The sequence below is a fragment of the Pteropus alecto genome, unplaced genomic scaffold (genome assembly GCF_000325575.1).
Source record: "Pteropus alecto unplaced genomic scaffold, ASM32557v1 scaffold155, whole genome shotgun sequence".
Classification (NCBI taxonomy): Eukaryota; Metazoa; Chordata; class Mammalia; order Chiroptera; family Pteropodidae; genus Pteropus; species Pteropus alecto.
The window spans coordinates 12,768,176-12,789,378 of NW_006438113.1; the positions used below are offsets into that span (position 1 = coordinate 12,768,176).

Here is a 21,203-nt window from a genome sequence, read left to right on the forward strand (position 1 = left end):
GGTGAGAGTGGGGTTGGGGCAGACAGGTCACATGCAAGGCCCTAGAGAGGTCCATCCAGGTTGGGCCAGGGGGAAAGGAGGCAGGTTCAGATAGTGGGCCAGGCCCCCAGACTTGGCTCCTCACCTCCCAGTGGCCCTGGTGGGCCTGGGTCTTGAGCTGGAAGATCCAGTTACTGGCACTGACTTCGGCACAGTGGGGCACTGTGAGGATGACGGGGCGGCACAGCAGGAGGCCTGTGGGCCCGCAGGTCACCGAGGGGCTCAATACTGTCTGGGTCCCTTCCGAAAGTGGGCTGGGGGTAGGAGGGAGGCAGTGAGGGGAGGCCCGAAGAGCTCGGCCAGGGCTCCAATGGGTGTTGGGCTCCCACCTCTGCCCTGACTCCTGGGGTGACGGAGGGCAGGTCTCTACCCCTGGGGCTCCCAGAGGTCAAGAGTTAAGGAGAGGCAGAGAAATGGCATAGACCTTCAGACTATTTCCAGTTTTTTGCTATCACACTATGACATTCTCACAGGCAAATTTTTGCTCAGTTTCAAATGTTCTGCACTCAGAGTATTTTTGATAGGTGTTGCTAAACTGTCCTCTGGAAAGCTGGCACCGCTCTACACTCCCACCAGCATGCCATGGAGGGCTGTGTTCTGTGCTTTTGCCAGTATAAAAGTATTCGTGTTTGAAAAAAATCTTTACAAATTCATGAATCAAAGAACTCCCAATATCTCACAGCTGTTTGAATTGCTATTTATTTGACTACAAATTAGGCTGAACATTTTCTCAAAACCTATTTGCCATTGTGTATGTGTGTGCACGTAACAGAGTGTATGTAAATCACTTGTTCATATCCTTTGCTCATTTTTGTACTAAGATGTTCAGTTTTCCTTATTGGTCTTTAAAACCTCTTTACATAGTAAGGATATTATAGCCAGTTTGTCAATTGCCTTTCAAGTTATATGATCATTGTGCTGGTTCTGCATATTGTAGATGTAGACGTAAATACATCACTGTTTTCCTTGGAGGACTAACTGGCCTTAGGATCAGGCTTAGAAGGGGAGAAGGTGATATTTGAGCCCAGGGTGGGCAAGCAGCAGGGAGAGAGAGGAAGAGGAAGTGGGCAGCCTGGAGGGGGCGGTGGTTGGGGTCTCTACTCACAGGGTGTTTTCTGCCTTGTTGATAAGGAGGTACATCTCGTAGAACTTGCCCTGGGGGATGGCTCCATTGGGCACCAGCAGGCTGACCCCTAACGAGAGAGGAAGGTCAGCAGAGAGGTTCTGAAGGGAGTCTAGGAACTTAGAACAAGGGATGGGGGTTTGCCCCCAGCTTGAGGCAGGGAGAGAAAGACATCTGAGCTCCAGATGGTCACCAGCAAGAGGTGAGGAGAGAAGGTCTGGAACTGGGTGCAAAGACAGGCCTGGCCACCGACGAGAATGCTTGTCAGTAACACAAGGGCCTTTGGTATTGCGATGGGGTGTAGAGATGGGGCAAAGACCTGGAGTCCGAAAGTCCCAGTGCTGGCTCCAGCCTTGGGTATGACATCGGGTAACTGTAAACTGCTGGCTTTGCAACCTGAGAAGGGCACCTCTGCCTTTTCTGCTGCTAGAACCTAGGATAGCCTTATAGGTCTCTTGAACTACATTGGGTATTCTTGCTCACTTAACAGATAGAGAAACAGGTTTAGAGAGTGGCTGGGCCAAGGTTCTCCTGCCCTAGTGAGACAGAGGCAGGCCTGGACCCCGGGCCCTCTACTTTATGGTCACATTTTCCCCAGGGGCTCACTTTCCTCTCTGTGAAATGGGATCAGGGAAGCCTATCTTTCTGCTGGGTGGTGCTGGGCTGTCCAGAGAGGATGAGGCCAGGCAAGCAGAGAGGGACCCACCTGTGCCGGGGATGCTGAGCCTCCCGCCCAGGCAGCCAAAGGTGCCGCTGACGCTGCTCCCTGGGTCACGGGGCAGGCCCAGGAGCTGCTGGGAGCCAAGGCTGGCACTGCGCAGGTGCAGGAAGTGGGTGTCCCGGGAGAAATCGCCAGGGTACGTGCCTGGTGGCAGGACCCCTAGCAGGTCAGCCCCATCTGGCAGGCCTGACCCAGAGCCGGTGGTGCTAGAGCTGTAGACCTTGATCTTGAGGCTAGGCAGGGGGTCCAGCAGGGGCGAGTTGGTCATGGGGATCTTGTCGGCTGAGTCCTGCAGGGCATACATGGGCCCACGATAGATGCCGGCACTGGCTGTAAGGTCCGGAGGCACAGAGGGGTGCAGGAGCTGCGGGTGGTCTGCAGGGGTAAGGGGTACAGTCAGATCCAGCTGTATCTCACTGGCCCAGTCCCACATTCTGCTCCTGCTGGGGGCCCTCCTGTTGCAAAACCCCACCCAAATGTCCAGCTGCGAAGGGCTTCGGGGACTCAGCAACTTCGGTTATCTTTTCCTTTACTGCATCCCTCTAATCGTTACTAATCCACAGTTATCTCTAGAACAAACTCTGGTAAAACCCCAGAGGGAGTCTAGAGCCCCTACGCTAGTCTGGCTGGCTGCCACACCCCATTGGGTGCCCTGCCCCCACCCACCAGCTCAGGTGTTCCCAGGTCCTTACTGGGCCTTGCAGTCTTGAAGTTGACTGGGTGGAAGCCTCCAGTGAGGGCAGCGGACGAGTCGGTGATGTCGGTGTCCAAGTCTCGGCATTTGCGGCGGTACACCACCACTCCCACCACCATGAGGACGGCCACCACCACGAGGATGGACACCACAAGGCCAGCGTACAGTGCCACATCCCCCGAGGACTCCAGGACTGCAGGGACAGGAGGGCCTGGTGAGGGGCAGGGGTGGCGACCCAGGCCCTAGGGGAGCCAGGGAAGCCCAGGGTCCCTGGGGAGGGGCATGGCCTAGGACAGAACGGTGCTATGCCAGGTTCTAGTCTGAGCCCTGCCACGACAGGCTGGTGCCCCTAGGCAAGCCCTGAACCTCTCTGAGCACCAGTCTGTATAAGTAAAACAATCTCAAAACCCCTGCCTGCTCCCCTCCTAAGTGTGGCAAGGAGAAGCAAAGTGACTCTTGGTCACTCCCAAGAGCAACTAACTCATTGCTCATTGCTGAGGAGGAGACGGGGTTTGTAGTTCAGTCACAAGAGCCACAGTTTGTCCTGTCGGAGCCGGGATTAAACCCAGAGTTTCATTTGTAGCCTGCAGCAATCTCCAGGGGACCAGAGGGCCTGGCTCTGCAAGTGGCAGCTCTGACGGGGTGGGAGGTGGAGGGGCATGGAGGGAGTAGGAGGAAGGGAAAGAAAAAAAAAGGGCAATGGGGTGGAGAGGAGGTGAGCAGGTGGAGGGGAAGGAAGGGGCTCAGGGAAACAACCCTTGGCTACACTCCCTTCCCCAAGGCAGGCCACTGGGCTGGGGGACACCCAGCTCTGGTGGTGGGGATGGCAGCGGGGTAGGCTGCTACACAGATGGAAATAACTCCACGTGGCCAGGCAGGAAGGGGTAAGAGTCAAGACCCAGGGTCTAAAGTAGGCCTGAACAACAGAACTTTCTATGACGATGGAAACATTCCATGTCTGCACTGTCCCACATGACAGCCACCAGCCATACGTGGCTACTGAACAACTGAAATGTGGCTGGCGAGACTTCGGAGCTGAATTTTAAGTGTATTTCCTTTTAATTGAGGTAAATGTAAGTTTGAATAGCTACCACACTGGATCTGTAGGTAGAACCAAAACAGCTGCTCTTTCTTTTGCTTCCTGAGGGAGGGAGCTCCAGGCAGCATCCATCTACTCTCTCCCCTCCCCGGAGCCCTCAGAAAGACGGGCTGCTTGCCCTGCCTGGACCCCTGCAAGCCCCATTCCCCTGGGATAAGCTTGAGCTTGCAGCAAGGTAGGGCATGATGCTCGCCCACTTCTGCTACCGTCTAGCCCCTGTCTCCCCTCAGTAGCCCTCAGGGCTGGGCCCCTACCTCTCTGGCTCCCCAGGCTGGGCTCTGCCTCCTGATGTTCTCCGTAACCACTGGGGGCCACTGGCCTAGTGATTTACAGTTCAGTCACCAGCCTGGTCCCCCAGTGAACTGGGCCAAGAGCCTCACTCATTTTATAATTCCAGAATCATTTGGAAACTGTGGTTTAATTACCACAGGCTAATCTGCCTGAGCAGCTTTACTACTCTAGAGTTAGGGCAGAGCAGCCTCTGGGGGCTGACGCGGACCATGGGTGACCCAGAGGACTTTGGAGGCTTTGGCCCAGCTGCTGGGGGCGCAGTGCAGGGCTCCGAGAACAGGTGTGGGCCTGCCCACTGGCCCTGTCCCAGACAGGAAGGCCAAGGGGATGGATGGGGCTAAGAGCGCCAGCTTCGGCCACAAAACCATTTCAGTTCAAACCCTTGCTAGATCCTTGGATAAGTCCCTTCTCTCTGAGACTAGGGTTCTTCTATTATGGGAGGGTCAAAATGATGCCTTAGGGCCTTTCTGTCAGCCAAGGGTCTGCGCATGTGCATGAGCATCAAGTCCTAGGAACCGCGGGAAGGGTTGGTGGGGAGTCTCCTTCAACTCCCACTGTCCTGCCCCCCACACCCCAGGAAAGCCGGACAAAGAGAACCCCAGAGGAAAGAAGACAGCCATGAAATGGGACTTACGGTGGCTTTTGGGGTCACTTAGAGTTTTCTTATCTGTCGAGGGAAATAAAGGGAAAGACAATGACACAGGTGGCAGGGAAAGGTGGTAGAGAAGGTGATGGGGAATGGTGCAGATGAAATGATCGATGTGGTGGGTGGGCAAACGCCTCAAAGGGCTGCTCCACTGCAGGTTGGGCATTGAGGCCGGGGGGTGGGCTGGGGTCCCTTACCCAGTTCCAGAGCTCCCACCCCTAGGCCCCGCCTTCCTGAGGACTCACTTTGCATGCACAGCCCGTCGGTGCAGTTTTTGGAGTCGAGCAGAGTCCCACTGCAGTCTCGGCCTCCGTTCTGGGGCGGGGGCGCCATGCACTCACGACTGCGCCAGTGAGCGCACTCAGTGCTACAGGCCGACCACTTGCTCCACTCCGTCCATGCTCCATCCACTGTAGGAGCACAGCACATAGCACATGGGAACACATGCGTACACGGAGACGTGTACATGCAATTATGTGCACAGAAAATAGCAATGCACCACGCAAGCCATACAAAGAAATCCATACCATATCCAAACACCTCACACCAATGCAGAGTCAGGTGTACTAGATGGGTAAAATGAACACGAGTATATGCATAAGGTCACTCACACAGATGCATCTCAATGCAGAAGTGTATACACAAGGACACAAACCCAGGGTGAAAATACTGCGCTGCTCATACAACATGTAACCAAAGAGAGCACACAGCAAGACACGTAAGAACAAATGGATGGAGATGCGGAATCAGACAAAGATGAAGGGAGAAGACGAATGCTACAGGATTAGGGTTGGCGGCCAAAGTGTGCCTGACAGTCAAGTGCAGGAGTACAGGCTTCCTGACCCGGGGCAGCTCTGCGACCTTGGCTCAGGGGGCCTACACTGAGAATCCTTGGCTTGGTGGCAGAAGAGCCCACCCCTCAGACCACAGCTCAGAGCCTCTGCCTCCACTCTCCAGCAGCCAAGGGAAGAACAAGAAGTCAGAGGTCGTAGCATCTAGTCTAGCCTTCTCGGCCAGCTCTGGGTCCTGGAACAAGCGCCTGCTGCTCCCCACAATGGGGAGAGAATGGCTCCCTTGACTCTGATAGACCCGGCAGCACAGAAGGCAGAGCTGGGAGCTAGGTGTGGGCCTGGATGTGGGTAGGGTGCCATCTGGCCAGCAGCCTTACCTGGGCATACGGTGGTGCAGGCAGTCTTCTGGAAGGCCTGGCCCTCGCAGAAGGCTCCTCCATTGAGTGGGGTGGGGTTGGTGCAGGTCCGTGTGCGCTTCTGCCAGCCACGGCCACAGCGGTTGGAGCAGGGTGACCACTCTGCCCAACTGGACCAGCCGCCGTTTACTGCAGGGGCAGTGGGTATCATCCAGTTGGCCTGCTTTTGCAAACCATGGGCCCCCCAAACTTCACTCCCCACCCCTGATGAGGCCCCTCCACTGAGAACTGGCCCTTCCTAGTTGGACCCCTCCTGCCTGCAGGGCTGGGAACTCAGATGTCCCTGGGCAGACCTGGGGTGCAACCATCAGCACCAGAGGAGACTCAAGAGGTAACTGTCTATTCTCTGCCCCATTGTACAATGGCAAACAAAGGTTCAGAGAGGGCTGACATTTAACCAATACAGGACTCTTTCTATAATACTCCAGTTATCTCAGCTGTGGCTCCACCCCTCACATCCAAGGGGACAGCAGTAAACAGCCTATGGGCCTGGCCAACAGTCCCTAGTCTGCTAGGACATGGTATGGGGATGGGGCTATAGGAATGCTGACTGAGCCCTGCCCCAGCCCCAATTCTGAAAGCACTGGGTCTCCTTCAGGGACAGGCAAATGGCCTAAGAAGAGGCGAGTGCTCCTGGTTAGGGACCCAGGAGTGTCTGACTTGACTACTAGCGTAGCTATGTGACCTTGATAAAGGAACCTCCCCTCTCTGGACCTCTTCCTCCTCGCCATTCACCAGGGTCCTGCTGGCCTCCTGGGCAGGGCAGGTCAGGCGGGCCATCTAGCCCTAGGCTCTCCCCACTCCCTCTGCCGTGCCGGCCCCCGACTCAGGGCTGTACCATAGACAATGATTGTAGCAGTGGTGCTGCGGCGCTTGGCCACAATATTCTTGGCCACGCAGGTATAGTTGGCGGTATCTGACAGGCGGGCCTGGCGGATGATGAGGTTGTGGTCGATGGTGAGCAGGAAGTTGGTGTCCTGGGTGGGGTCAATGATGTCCTCGTTCTTGAGCCATTCCACCTGGATGAGCAGGGTGGAGGGGTATGAGGGCATGGGGGCCAGAAGGTAGCAGAAGTGGGCAGGCATCCCGGGAAGTGAGCCCTCTCTGGAGGGCTAGGGAGGCCTGACCACAAATAGGACAGCAGTTCTATCCACGTCCACCCACAGTGGTGACACAGCAAGGCAGGACCTCCATGTGCCAGGCACTGTGCTGGATGCTACAGAACACAGTGGTTAAGATAACCACCCACCAGTTGGGAAATGGCCTCAATTTCATCAAATGAAAGATGAAATTTAACAGCATCTACCCCACAGGGCTGTTGTGAGGACTGAATGAGTTAATATGTGGCAAGTACGGAGCACAGTGCCTGGTTCACAGTAAGTACGAAACTAGTTTTGGCTAGTAGCACATGCCTTCATCATAACTCTTCAAACTGACTCCCTCAGCCAAGGTGAGAGGCCTGGCAGGTGATTAAAAACATGGTCCCTGTGTTCAAATCTCAGCTCTGCCATTCACTAGCTGGGTCACTCTGGGTGACCATTTCACCCCTCGCAGTGCTTTTCCCAGCCATAGATGGAATGGTGACATCCACCTTAGATAGCTGCTGCGAAGACCAGCATGCCGAGTGCCCAGCACATGTGGAAGCCCAGCAAGAGGTAGCTATCATACGGGGTGTCTCTCTGGGCCCATTTCACAGAAGAGGGCATGGCTGGGGGAGGTTAAGTGGTTAGAGCAAGGTTCTGGGGTCAGATGGGCTGTTCCTGAGCTGGAAATGTAGGGGCCTGTCTTCCCCAATCCATCCTACTGGCATCTCTGGCAGCAAAGCTGAGCTCTCCTCTATGCCCAGCTCTGGAAGTGGGAGAGGCAGCATGTCTGGGACACAGCAGGGGTGGAGAGCAGGGAAAGGTGGACATTGTCTAGGGATGCAAAGACCATGTGGTAACGGGAAGGGGTGGCCAGCTTTTGGGGTGAGGACACACTCAAGTCATATGCGTTATGATACTCTTTGGTGTCCATAAAGATGGGCCTTGGATTCTGGGTGGGGCAGGGGAGAGTGTATATGGCCATTTCCCTTGACCCTGGGGTCTACGCCAGCTCTACCCCATCCCATGGGGTTATACCAGCGGAGGGCCTAGCTGAGGTCTGGCATGTGCTGAGTTCTACAGAGGTCTCAGTTCCTTTCTTTGTAAAATAGGGAGGGCTCTGGGTGGCTGAGGCATCATGGCTGGTGGTAAATACCATGCCTGGCTGGCCTCTGCTGTGCCCGGCATTCCCCGTGTCTCCGCTCACCTCGGCCACAGGCACCCCCTCCGGGGGGCGGCATTGCAGGAGAACCTCGTGGTCCAGGGGTACTTCCTTGCCCAAAGGCTCCTGATCGAAGTTCTTGCGCAGGTCTGGGAGAAGGGAAAGGGTCCCAAGACACAGTGAGGGAGGGCCCTCGGCAGAGTGGGAGACTGAGGTGTCTTATTCTAGCCACTAGGTGGCAGTGCACATCAAGGAAACATTTATGGGGACCACCTGGCTTTTACCTAAGGCAGTCAGTCCCTCTTCTTCAAAGTGGGGGCCTCACCGGGTGGAGTTGAGGGTTCCTTTCCTAACTCTAGGATCCTAAGTACATGGTGGTCTGGGGTGGTGAGGAAGCTGGCAACTTCCTTATACAGAAGTAGATGAAAAAGGGCCGTTAGCCATCTAGGAGACAGAGGTGGCCCAGGTTCTGTGTCTAGAAGCCCTCTCTGAGCTGACATCCATGGGCCCTGATGCTTCTGTGGTGGGCATCAGCCAGATGCCCACACAGATGTAGAATTCCCTGTCCAGGATCCACAGGGAAGGGGAAAGGGCCCGAGGAATGGAGTGGGGGTGTCAGGGCGGCGTACATGCGATGCGGACATAGGCCCGGTGACTCTTGGTGGTGCCCGCAGAGCTCCAGGCCACGCACTGGCACCAGTAATCTTCCAGTCCGAACAGCTCCTCCACCTGCTGCCGAGACACCTCAATCTGCACCTCTCGTACCCGCAGGCCTGGGAAGAAAAGAGAGATGGCGTCAGGGTGCAGGTCTGAGGACACAAGACATAGGACATGGCACTGTGAAATCTCTCTCACCCTCCAGTCCTGTTGGCCTTTCTGCCAGGTGCCTCTCATTTCCATCTATTTTTCTTATGTCTTCTGCCTTCAGCCCACCCTACTACCAAGTACAGCTCACCTGGAAATTGAAACGGCTAACACAAGCCCTCTGCAAAGCATCCAATCCACTTTCCACCCTGCAGCCAGTGTGAGCTCCTCAAAATGCACAAATGGCATGTCATTCCCCTGGTAATGCCTCCAGTCCTCTCAGCATAAAGACCCAGACACTCCACCTGTGCCCCAGGCCCTGCACAATCTGACTGCAGCCTCACTGGGCATTTTTTAGTCCCTTATGTTCCCCTGGCCTCTCTGGCCATAGGGCCTTTGCCCATCCAGTCCCCTGCCTGCAACTCTCTTCTGTCCTTTCTGTCCAGTGAACTCTCAGTCAGCTTTGGGTTGGGCCTCACTTCTGGAAGGAAGCCCCCCTGCCCCCGACCCTGGCCCACCCCTACCCTCTCTCAAAGCACTACTCAGTGCTTCCACCACTACCCTGGACATTGATCTGTGCGGTTATCATTTCTGCCCAACCTGATTTCCTCATAGCACTGACCAGTATTTGGAATTATATTATTTATTGATGTATTCATGTGTTAACTGTCTATCTCATGCAGGAGAATGAGGAGGGGCTTTGCCCTGCTTACTGCTGTGGCTCAGAAAAGAGGCTCAACAATGTATCTGAAAAGAGCATGTGGCCTCTCCCTAGTCATGACTCAGGAGCCTGTGAGGCCAGAGCTGGAGCAGGAGGCCCATCTTCCTGGGAGGACCCTGACCTCTCAGTGGTTCCCTGCCAGGACTGGAGGCCTCCCTGGATAACTGTATCCACTACCCCACAGAGAGGGAAATCACTCACTCTTCTGCCAGCTCTCCCTCGACAAAGCCTTTTATGCTCAAGAAAAGAATGAGCCCTTCTGAATTAGGGTGCTCATCCTAAGCTCCTCCCCAAAGCTTGTAGGAGGTCTGTGAGGCCTCCTCTTCCAGGAAGCCCTCCCTGACTCACCCATCCCAGAATTCCTAAAGCTGCTCCTCCTTGCCATGATGTGTCCCAGCTCACTCAGTTACACATGGGTTCTGATAAGCCCCTTGAGGGCAGGACAGTCAGCCGTATACAATGTGGTACTGTGGCATGGTGGTTAAGCATAGGGCTGGACAGATGGACAGGTTTGAATCCTGGGCTCACTCTCACTCCCCAGCTGTGTGACCTTCACTAAGTTACTTAGCCTCTCTGAGCCTCAGTTCCGTCATCATAGTAAAACACTCAGTGTAAACTCTAAATGAGTCATGCCACAGCACATAGCTCAAGCTGGATACAAATCAACTCTGGCAGCACATTCGGACCTCTCCCAGCCTCTTCCTTTTATATTGAGAGAAACTGAGACTCAGAGAGGGTAAGCGGCAGGTGCAAAGTCCCATAGCAAGTTGCCAGCAGAGCCAAGATCAGCTCTCTTGGTGTGTTCCCTAGGTTAGAGCTCTATTCCCTAACACGTGATGCCTCTCTGGACCTCTCCCAATAAAGTCATTGCCTTAACTTTCCTGAATCATGGGGGGGTGGGTCTTACCCAGGGAACCCAGACAGTGAGGAGAATCCCCTCCTGATGGCCAGGGATCTAAATGGGAGTGGAATAGGGTTTGCTGTCAGGGAACACAAGAGAAAGGCTGCTTTGGGGGTGGGTGGGGGGTTCTGCCCTCTTGCAGTGGCTGCCTAGAGTGCTGACCCAACAAATGATGCTGCATGGCCTGGGGCAGGAGAGCAGGATCCCTGCCCGTTATTTTCCAGGCAATGAGCCTCGAAGAGTGGTTCTTTTCAGAGGGGTCGTCCATCCAGAAGGTTTCAGCAGCACCCATCAGGACAGAGGAAAACCATCATCTTGGGCGGCTTGACACCTTGGCGATGGTTCCAGCGGGCAGAGAGGAAAAGGATGAGGACTTTGGTCTCTCAGACTTGGGCCCGAGAATCAGGTGTCCTCCCCAGCATGGTGGCCATGTGGCAGGTGGTACCTAGGCCAGGATACAGGGCTAGGCTGCCTGCCCCAACCTGGCATGAGCTGGCAGGCTGGCCTGTCCTGCCTCTTCTGGCCCAAAGCTGTCATCTTCTGTGTTTTCAGGGCCTCGGAGGGTGCTAGGAAGGGCCAGGGGTGAGGAATAGTAGGCTCGTGTGGAGGTAGCCACATTGATGCTAAGGGAGCAGCCTCTAGGACCAATGTCCATTCTTCATAGCTAACGGGGACAACAGTGTCCCAATTTCTCGGACTGGCAGGGCTTATGTGCCTAGTAGCAGGGGTGTAAGAGCCATGCCGTTACTATTACTAATAATTGCAGGGGCTACGTGGTTCCCCAGCAGGGTATACTGTCCCCTTACTCTGCCCGGACCCCCATGGCTGATCTCTAATATAGACCAGAGGGACTCAGAGAAGTAAGTCCAGGTTTCTAGAGAGGACAAGAAAAACCCATAAAGAAGATGGAGGAAATATCTTTATGGAATGCCTACTGCGTCCTGGCACTGTGTTCAGCACGGTGTGGACATCACTTTGTTCCATCCTCACCAGGACCTTCTGTCAACATTCCAATTTACAAAGAGGTGGAATGAGCTCAGAGAGGTTGAGTAACTTCCCCAGGGTCACACAGCCAGAGAGTGGGGGCAGCTAGGATATATATTTTTTGTTTAAAAAATTCCTTTTTTATTTTTAGATTTTGGGTGAGAACGAGATTCCAAATCTATTCTTAAATGTTTGGGAAAATACACATAGCATAAAACTTACCATTTTAACCATTTTTAGTTCAGAGGCATTAAGTATATCATGGGGTATAGTTTTAAGCCTGGGTGGTTCTGAAACGTGTGAGCTTTTTATAGAGCAACAGAAGTTGGAGGAGGCAGAAAGAAGGAAAGAGAGAGAGAATATCAGGGGAGAGACACAGAAACTGAGGCTGAGAGAAAGAGAGAAGAAGAAAGAAAAAGAACGAATAAAAGTGGGAGAGAGAGGGGCACATAAGGAAAAGAGACAGGGATGAGACGGGAGAGGCAGGAGACAGAAGGGAAGAAGAGAGGGCTGGAAAAGCAGGAGAAAGAAAATGATCAACGAAGAGACGGCAAAAATAAGACAAAAATAAGACTAAGGCAGGCACTGGAGCCAGGGAGCCACCCTGAACCTGGGTTTGGCTGGGGCTGGCCAAAGCTGGCTGGCCGCGAGCGACCAGCAGTGGATGGCCTTCTTCCTGTCTTGAGCCCTGGGAAAGCCTTCCCGCCCCCAAGGGTTCCTACCTATATTGCAAACAGGGACCTGGGGACAGACAAGGCCCGCCCTCCCAACTTAGCCTGGGGTGACCACTGGGGCAAGCCAGGCTCTGGGAGATGTGAAGAGCCCAGGGCTCTGCCTCCTCCTTCCCCCGGGGGGGTGAGGGGCGCCCAGAAGGAAGGGGCCTTATGCTTCAGCTATTCTCTCTCTCTCAAGATTTGGGCTACACCCTCACACCACCTCTATGATTATTCACTTAATATTATTAACCTTTCTTAAAAAGCTTTTTTTAAAAACTAAAACAATTTCTATGGAGGAAACATTATGTCATTACTATGAATAGAAATAGTATCACTTCTCACAAACAGATCGGTGAAACTAATGATGGTCTAGAATCCTGGTTAGGCTCCGGCTCCTCTTTGTTAAATGGGGCATGCAGCAGGTGCTGGGGGGGGGGTGGTGGTGAAAGAACCCCCCTGCTCCCCAACTGGACTTGCTCCCTGATATGAGCAGGATGGAAAGAAAATGAGAAAGAGAACACGTGCTCAGCTCAGCAAGGGATTAGGTGCTGTATCATTGGGTCACCCAAAGTCAGGCTAGGACATGGCAGCCCTCCTTGGGGAAACACTGATCCAGAGTGAACCCCAGAGGGAAAACTGAGGCCCAGAGGGGCATCAAGGCTGTGTGAAGTCTCACGTGGAGCCTGGGGTGGAGTGAGGCCCAGGACCCGGCATCCTGAGCACCTCTGGGCCCGGGGTGTCCTGGGTGTCCTGGGGGTGACCAAGTGAGTGGGGTGGCTCACCGGTGGCCTCGTCCCTGTCCTCCTGTGTGACATGGTCATTCTGGCTGACCCATTCGCCATTGCACTTGAAGTAGATCTGTGTGGCGGGGAAGGCGCGGCAGCTCAGCTCGACCGGCTTGTTCTTCACGATGTAGGCATCCTGCGGCTCCTGGAGGAAGTGGGGCAGCGGCTCAGCTGGTGCCGATGGGAAGGAGTCAGGGAGCACCTCGCTGCCCGAATCACCGCCTGTGGAAGGAAGGAGGGCTCTGTGATGCCAAAGGCTGGCAGGCTGGGGTACCCCTTGATTCCCCCAGGAGTCCAAGAAGAGTGAGGGAGCGACCAGAGGAGACCTGCTGGAGACGCCCTCTATGACCTGAGCAAGGTCTGGCTCTCCCGGGCCTCAGTTTCCCCACCCCACCCTGCTTTTAAGAGACTGTGCTTTAACAACAATCCCAGATCTATAATGCTATGTGTGATTCTGTTTCTTTACAGATGGAGATTTCAGGGTGGCCTGGGGAGGTGAGGTGACCCATCAGGGCGAGGACACCCCTCCAGCCTTCCCTAATGTCCCCTGCACTAGCCCTACCCAGACTTCCTCCAGTTCACCACAGTACATGAAGGGCTGGAAATGAGGCTGAGGCTGGAACTCAAACCAGGCCAGTTCTGCCCTGAAGCCACAGCTGCCCTTTGCAGCCAGGCTGATGAAAGTGGGGAGAAGAGCCAAGGCCTGCAGTGGCGTGGAGTGGGGTGAGGTGGGGTGATGCACCACGCCTGGACTCCCTGGTGCAGCTTGGTGGGTCTCCTCTTCCAGGAAGCCCAAGGCAGGTGGCAGAATGGAGGGGTAACCTACCTTCCCAGCAGCCCCCACCCTGAGCCTCCCTCGTCTGGTCTGGGGCTCTGATCCACCCCTTAGCCTTCCCACCTCAGCATAATCCACACCCTCTGCCGAAAGGATGAGGAAACTTTAGAAGCTGGGAACACAGTGAGGCTGTCAATCTCCTCTCCGAAAGGGGCCAAAAGGAAACTCTGGCCACCAGCCTCCCTGGAAAGAACAGCACCTCAGGAGGTGAGACAAACAGGAAGGGAGAGCAGCCAGCCACCGCCGGCACCAGGAGGGGGAGAAGCCAGGCTGGGCCAGGCTACTGGTTCACAATCCACTTAGGAAAATTGACTTTCCAATGCCCTGTCACTGTCCCAGAGCTCCAGAACCTCAAGTGGGGCTGGATTCCCGGAAGCCAGAGTAGTCCCTGGGATCATGTACTTGTCCCCCAGAGCGTAAGGAACAAAATATGTCTGACATGCCCAAGCCATGTTGTCTCCCTGTGCACCAGCAGTGACGGCTAAGATTGGGGGAGCTTCAGGACCTCTGAGAAAATACATGGCTGGTCACTGGCTCCAGGGTCTGGATGGGGTGTGTGTATGTTGTTGGAGGATGTGAGAGCGAAAGAATGAGAGAGACAGACAGACAGACAGACAGACAGATAGACACCTGGGGGAGAGAAGGAGAAGCCAGCAGGAAAGGATGTGACTTCAGCTCCATCCAGCATGCTCTGTGTAACCCAAGGAAGGCCCCTTAACTATGACTTCATTACTTTGTCTCTAAAGAGGGCAGGATCACATGAGATAAACGTGCGTGAGTGCCTAGGAGAGGTCAGGCACATAGTAGGTACAAGTTACTATATTAATATAGCAAGTAATGCTCACCTTACATTAGGTGCCACGTTTTCAGCACTTTACATAGTTAACAAACCTAATTCTTGCAACAACCTCCTAAGGTTATATTAATCCCAGTTTATACATGGAGACACTGAGGCCAGAGAGATTAAGCAACTTGCCCAAGACCAAGAGGCAGAACCAAGGTTTGAACCCAAGATACAGACTGTAGCATTTGGGATGTTGCCCAGGACTCTACACTGCCTATCAGTGGAGTAGCTCCATACACTGTGGGAGTCCCCACACCTGAGAATCGTAGTAGATCCTGGTCAGGAAATTACAATCATGGGGGCTCTCTCATCAAAGGTCCAGTAAAGCTAGGACCCTCTTTCCTATTTCAAAGCTGAGGAAACTGTAGATCATCCAAATGGGGCAAGTGATCAGCTGGTTAGTGGGGAGCTAAACTGGGAATAGTACTGAAAATTCCTAAGGCCAGGCCATGGTTCCCCGCTATCCAGTTCCCTCTGCCAGGCAGGAAGATACCTTTTCTGTAGGTAAACTGGCAGCCTCTAAGGTCTGGGAGCTTGGGCAGTTGGTGGCGAGATGACGCAGTGCCCAGGGAGTTGGACATTGGTCTCCCAGTGGCCTGACAGCTAGTCACTGTGGCCTTTCTGCCAGCTTGGACAGCTCTAGGGAGAGCAGGGTAGAGCCAAAAGGACATGTCGGCAGCAGAGAATCTGCCAAGTTCCAGGTCCACATCCCACCACCAGCGTCCTGTTTCAGTCTCAGGCCTGACAGGTGTAAAGCAGGGCTCGGGCTTCAGACTCAGACACCCCTGGGTTTGAACCAGCCCTTACCGGCTTCAGGTACCTCATCTGTGAAATGGGGGAGGGGCACTGGACCTCCTTTCAGGGGTGGCAGCCATGAGAGGTGTGTGGGAGCCCCTGGGTGCAGCTGTAAGCTGGTCCTACCTTCTAACCACGTGCCCCCTGGCCCCCAGGTGATGGCTGCCCTGGCTCTCCACGGTACGTCGGGCTGTATTTATGACTTTGTTTTATAACCCTAATGCAGCTCATTTATAAAGCATGCAGAGACGCGACTGAGGAAAGTAAACATTAGACATCCATTAGTGCTGCAGGCCCCGCCCTCTCAGCCTGGCACAAACGTTCTGTTCTGGCCTTGGCAGGAATATTGCTGGACATCCTCATGAGTGCCTCTTTGTCGTGGCAGCACTGGGTGGCTCTTGATGTAGCTAATGCCCCCTTGCCAACATCTCCACTGCCCCAGGAGTCCTGAAGGCAGATGCTGCCAGGAGACAAGGAAGAAGAACCAAGGGCTGATCTAAGAGTCCTTCCCAGAGGGACCACTGGCAGACTGCAGGCTGGCTGGCGTGTAGTAGATGCTCGGTGAATGCAAATTAAATAAAGGAAGGTTGGGGGCTGCTGCCAGGGCCTGAGTAGCAACCAAGTTGGGACCCCGCCCTAACCACCGGGCACTTCCCCTCCTCCTTGGCCCTGGCTTGGACCTCGTGCCTGAGGGAGGACCCACAGGTGTCCTAGATGAGGGCCATCTGAGCCTGTCATTTGGGGGCCAGCTGGGAGGAAGAAGAAAAATGGAGTCTCGAGTTTCCTGGATGCTTACTCTGCCAGATGCTTTCAGAAAGCATTTCACATTAATGCACTGAGCCCACAAAAACCTTAGACAGAGGTTCCCAAACTTTTGGTCTTTAGCATCAGTAATTTTGACCTGGGTAATTTTTCTTGGTAATTTTTATCCCAAGGCCAAAAGAAACTCCTAGTGGTTCTGTTTAAGTAGTTAAATCCAAACAGCGTGTGTGTGTGTGTGTGTGTGTGTGTGTGTGTGTGTGTGTGTGTGTGTGTGTGTGTGTCCTAACACCTTAGTAGCCATTTGAAAAAAATAATACACATAAATTGAAGGAAAAAATATTTGTATTCAATTCTCAAACAGCCACAAGGACATACTAATGGGGATATGTGCACCCATTGGGCACTAGATAAGGTCTCAAATCTTGTTATCAAAGTGGACACTGTCACCCTCATTATTTGTCTCGGGGTACTCCCGAATGCCCAGCTTTGCAAAGATATGATGCCATCTAAGGGAAAGAAATGTGGTGTAATGTTGAAGTTGTAAGCTATCTTGAGCTAGTAGTTGTCCCAGTGTCTGGCAGCTGTCCAGATTGCTGTGTTTCCTTGAAGGTTAAAAATATCTCACAGCATCCCTGTGAATTTGCTGCAGCACCCTGGGGTGCCTCAGCACACATTCTGGAAACCATGGCTCAGTGTGTTAGGTACTGTTATAATCCCCATACTATAGAGAAAGAAACTGAGACTAAGACAGTTTAAGTGAATGGCACAAGGCTATAAAGCTAGTAAACAGCAGAGCTGGGGAGCAAATTTAGGCAGTCTAATACCCGAATCTAACTTCTGAACCGGGAACAGGCATTTTTATGTACACTATCTGCCAGGTGCTTCAAATATTTCAGCTAATTTACTTCTCACATCCCCAAGGTGGGGACTATCTCCCCATTTCACAGATGAAGGCATGAGGCATCAAGGGATTCGCCTGTGGTCTCCTGGTCAGTGGGAGGAAGCCAGGCTTGGAGCCGTCCCTTTGTCACTTGTCTCCCTGGCTTCACTATAGCTCTCCTGATGCTTCTTCTTCACAGAAGCAATAAAACACCTAAGAGCTATCCTGGGAGGAGACTTTGCCTCCGCCAGGCCAGATCTGGATTTCCTGCTGGCGGGAAAAGGTCCCACATAAAGTATGTTTTCTTAATAGCAGAACTCTTTTGGACCTATGATTCCCAAATTGCAACCTGCCTTTAAAGCGACAAACATGAGTGGCCCAGCTATCGCAAGATGAAGGTACAGGAGAGGACATATCTGTGCATAGACATAACCACAGACAGTCAACACACAGAAAAAGAACCACCGAAGTCAGGAGACCTGAGTTTGCACCCCAACTGGCATTGCTATGTGGCCTTCCTCTCGGGTCTCAGAGCCACCATTTGTAAAATCAGGAAGTCGGTTGAGTAAATCTCTTAAGCCCTAATCTGGTTCTAACACTTTGAGATTCGAAGATGCCTTATGGGGAACCTGTTAATGTATGACAGTGTCCTACTGAGTAACTTTTTTCTTCAGGAAATTAATTTGCTAATGTGGGGTCACCTTTCTTGTCATTGCTATTCATGGCTCAAAGGCCCAGCATACTCTGTGGTCCTAAGGCACACTGTTGGGGAGTCCCTGGTAGGGAGGAGGAGGAGGAATTATGTGATGCTAGGCTCTCCCAAACATGCCCCAGCCCATCCAACTCAGGCCTCAGATCAAAATGATGACTAGCATCTCTGGATGGGACCTCTTGCAAGCACCATGCAAGCCCTTGCTTCAAAGTCACCTATATCTGCCTATGTGAAGTCTCTTGTCAGCTAGTCTCCCTTAGAGGCACAGATTCACAGGGACAGAGGTTACTTCAAGGACCAACTTGAAGTCACAATATCCCCCATTAACTCCTTATCCTACCTTGACTCACATACCTCCAGGGACAGGAGCACACTTCTGCCTTTCTCAGACAGGTTCACCTTTGCCTCCTTACTTTCAGCTGGAATTTGCTGTCTGAAGTTGCAGCCATTGCTATAATTCTAAACTCTGAGGTGACGCAAGACAGTACACTTCCTCCTCCCCTTGACAGCCTCCCAGCTTCTGGAGGCTGCCGCCTGCCCTCCTTGGCCTTCTCATATTTCTTTAGAGTATTCACAAGACAAAACTTTGCATCCTCTCACCACCAACCTGGCTTCCTCATGGACAAGTTCAATTTTGCTCGCAACCTACTTAAAATATGGGAGGGGAGGTAAATAGGGTGGAGTCTGGCGGGCACCTTCCTGCTTCTGGCAGCTCGAAGGCTCCTTAGCAGTTCTGGCAGCTAGCTGCTCTTGGAGGGCACGGAGCACATCACACCCTTCTTTGTGTCCCCACCGTGTCCAGGACAGGACACCAGTGCCCTGGGAGGGTAGTGGAGTCTTCAGGACAGAGCTGGGAGCCTGGGCCCAGTCTCTACCTGAAAGCAGGACCTGTGCCAGGCTACACGCTCCTGGCTGGGCCTGGGCAGTGCCCGACATGGAGACACAGGCTGCCACCCAGTAGGTAGGAGGCCCCAATGAGGAGGAAGTTGAAGCCGCAGGCTTGTTCAGGAGGTGCCAGAATCTAAGCCACTAGAAGCAGAACCAGGGGCCTTGAAGGTGAAGAAAGTGACTCCAGGACTAAGATAAAGAAACTGTATTTCCCAGAGCTACCCTTGAGAGGAAGGAGAGGCTAAAACTATAGCATTCAGACATTCCTGAACGGGATTGTCACCAGCTTCTAGGGAAAGCCAGAAGGGTTCTGCTTCCTTATGGTGACCCTGAGCCTGGGGCCCAGGCTGGAAGTACACGTAGTGGAATGGGCTGGCCTAAGAGCCAGCAGGCCTGGTTCAAATCCTCACTCTGCCACTGAGACCTTGGGAAGGTAATTTTACCTCTCAAGGCCTCAGTTTCTCCGTCCATAAAAGAGGATAATAAGTGCTCTGTCAGTTTTGAGGTGTTGTGAAGATCAGCTGAGAAAATAGATGTAAATGTGCTGTATTAACTGGGAGGTACCCATGCAGCCAGGGGAGGCACCAGGCAGGAAATCCTCTCGGGGTGCGCTGAGTGTGGATGCCCGAGCCCCAGCAGGTCAGAAGCACAGAAAGTCCATGCTCAGAGAGGCCTGGAGCCCTGCATTCTACCAGGTCAGGGAGGGGAAGTGACTAATGTAACATTATGTAGCAAATTAACAGCCAAGTTGGACCAGTGCCCAGTTTCTGATTTGGGGCTGAGGAAGGGAGACAGCACAGCTATGGCAGGGCTCTGGGTAAAGGCCCGAGCTCTGTCTTTCACATGCTTGGGGTGGTAACTCACTCCCGTCAATCTCAACTGGGTCCACCTCTGGTCAGCCCTATTGCCCAGGTCAGAGACCTTGGCATGAGACTGTAGTGGTTTGGTAGGGAGGGCCTTGACACTTGCCCTTGGTTTTTGTCCCAGGTAGGTGACAGGACCAGGCCTGGGACCCCCAAGCTCAGCACCACGGGATGGGCATCTACAGCTGAGCAGGGCCTTGTGTCTTCAGGGCGGGCTGGCATGAGGCAGTGCCCCCACTGAGGGGCAAAACTAGGAGGAGAGAAGGCGGGCAGGCGGAAGGTGAGGGCAAGAGAAATGCCCCACGCTGGGCACATTTATCATCAGCAATCACAGTCTTTCTCTAGCCCCTGGACACCGGCTAATTCTCGCCAGACTTGACCTCCCACTGCATGGAAAATCTCTTCCATTCACTGCGAGGCTGATGTGCTCAGTGGGGAGTGGGGAGAGCGAAGGGAGAGGAGCCCATTTATTATTATGTTTTAAAAACACACAAACCCCACATGGAAGGACCCCTCCATGGACACAAAGACCTTCTTCCATCTGGCCCTGGCTCCTGGCGGCTGTGGGGTTCAGGTTGGGGCCCCCCTCAGAGGCAGTTACAATGGCCGTTACTGATGACAAATGGGGGCTGGCAGGCTTTGGGGAGGCTGAGTTATTCCTAACAAAGGAGCCCCTTGCATGACCCTTTTCCCATACCCTCTGCAGACCTGCCCGTGCCCATGACATCACTTCCTGTGCAGGAAGTGGCCTCACTGAGATGACTAGCTGGGTCAGGAGCTTGCATCTTGGAGAGGGTGTCTGGCTGAATCTGAGAAATCTCTCCCCTGACAAGTGAAGGAGCTGACGGGAGGCTGGGCGGGGCCCCAAGATGGGCATGAAACCCTGGAATGAAGCCCAGGCCCCATTTAAAAGAGGCCACACCACTCACAAAGTAGGGAAGGGCACTTTGGTTACTGGTCATTGGTCTACCCTCAGGTGTCAGTGGTAACTTGAGAGGCTACAGTCCACATCCACCGGCCTGGACCCTCCAGACCCTTCTCCTGATCATTGGGCTCCCCTCAGCCTGGGCCTGGGTCACTCTAGGGCTAAGTTTTGGTGCCTCTTCAAGACCCTAGGTTCCAGGGTATCACTGTGCCCAGAGGCCCAGACCATAGGGGGCTGGCAATCTGCTTCACCTTCCTCTCCCAAACAGGGAGCTCAAAGCCCTCTCATCTGTCACACTCCAGATAATAACATGTGTCCAGCACACAATGTGATTATCATCATCAGTACAACAATCCTGTGAAGTAGGTGTTCCATTTCACAGATGAGGGAACTGAGGCTCAATGAAGTGAAAGACATGCTCAGGCTCATAGCTACTGAGGGGCAAAAGTAGGAGAGGAGAAGTGGGTAGGCGGGAGCTGAGAAACCCAAAACTCTTCCAGTTAAGCCACAAGACCTCCCTTGGCCCACAGTGCCCCTGAGGGACCAGCAGACAGCAGCTATTTTCTGCCCATTTTGCAGATGAGCAAATGGAGTCTCTCAGAGTTCACTAGCTTGCTGGAGGAGAAGAGGGTCTTAGCTTCCTAACTCCAGCACTTGGCTTTCCTTCCTCTGTGGGCTTGACAAGTCCTGGACTTGTTGGGGATGCCCCAGACAAACAGATCTA

At 53.6% G+C, this 21,203-nt stretch overlaps 1 protein-coding gene across 1 annotated transcript in view; it reads right to left on the minus strand.

Annotated features, from left to right (window-relative positions):
- UNC5B (unc-5 netrin receptor B) overlaps nt 1-21,203 on the minus strand; it is a 79,098-nt gene that overhangs the window by 4,992 nt on the left and 52,903 nt on the right. The window contains exons 2-12 of the mRNA XM_015592157.2: nt 12,973-13,197; nt 8,694-8,837; nt 8,110-8,213; nt 6,659-6,839; nt 5,782-5,949; nt 4,859-5,023; nt 4,602-4,634; nt 2,576-2,770; nt 1,869-2,258; nt 1,145-1,232; nt 125-293 (exon numbers count right to left, since the gene is read on the minus strand). Coding sequence (XP_015447643.1) covers nt 125-293; nt 1,145-1,232; nt 1,869-2,258; nt 2,576-2,770; nt 4,602-4,634; nt 4,859-5,023; nt 5,782-5,949; nt 6,659-6,839; nt 8,110-8,213; nt 8,694-8,837; nt 12,973-13,197 — 1,862 coding nt within the window. The remainder of the gene's footprint in view (nt 1-124; nt 294-1,144; nt 1,233-1,868; nt 2,259-2,575; nt 2,771-4,601; nt 4,635-4,858; nt 5,024-5,781; nt 5,950-6,658; nt 6,840-8,109; nt 8,214-8,693; nt 8,838-12,972; nt 13,198-21,203) is intronic.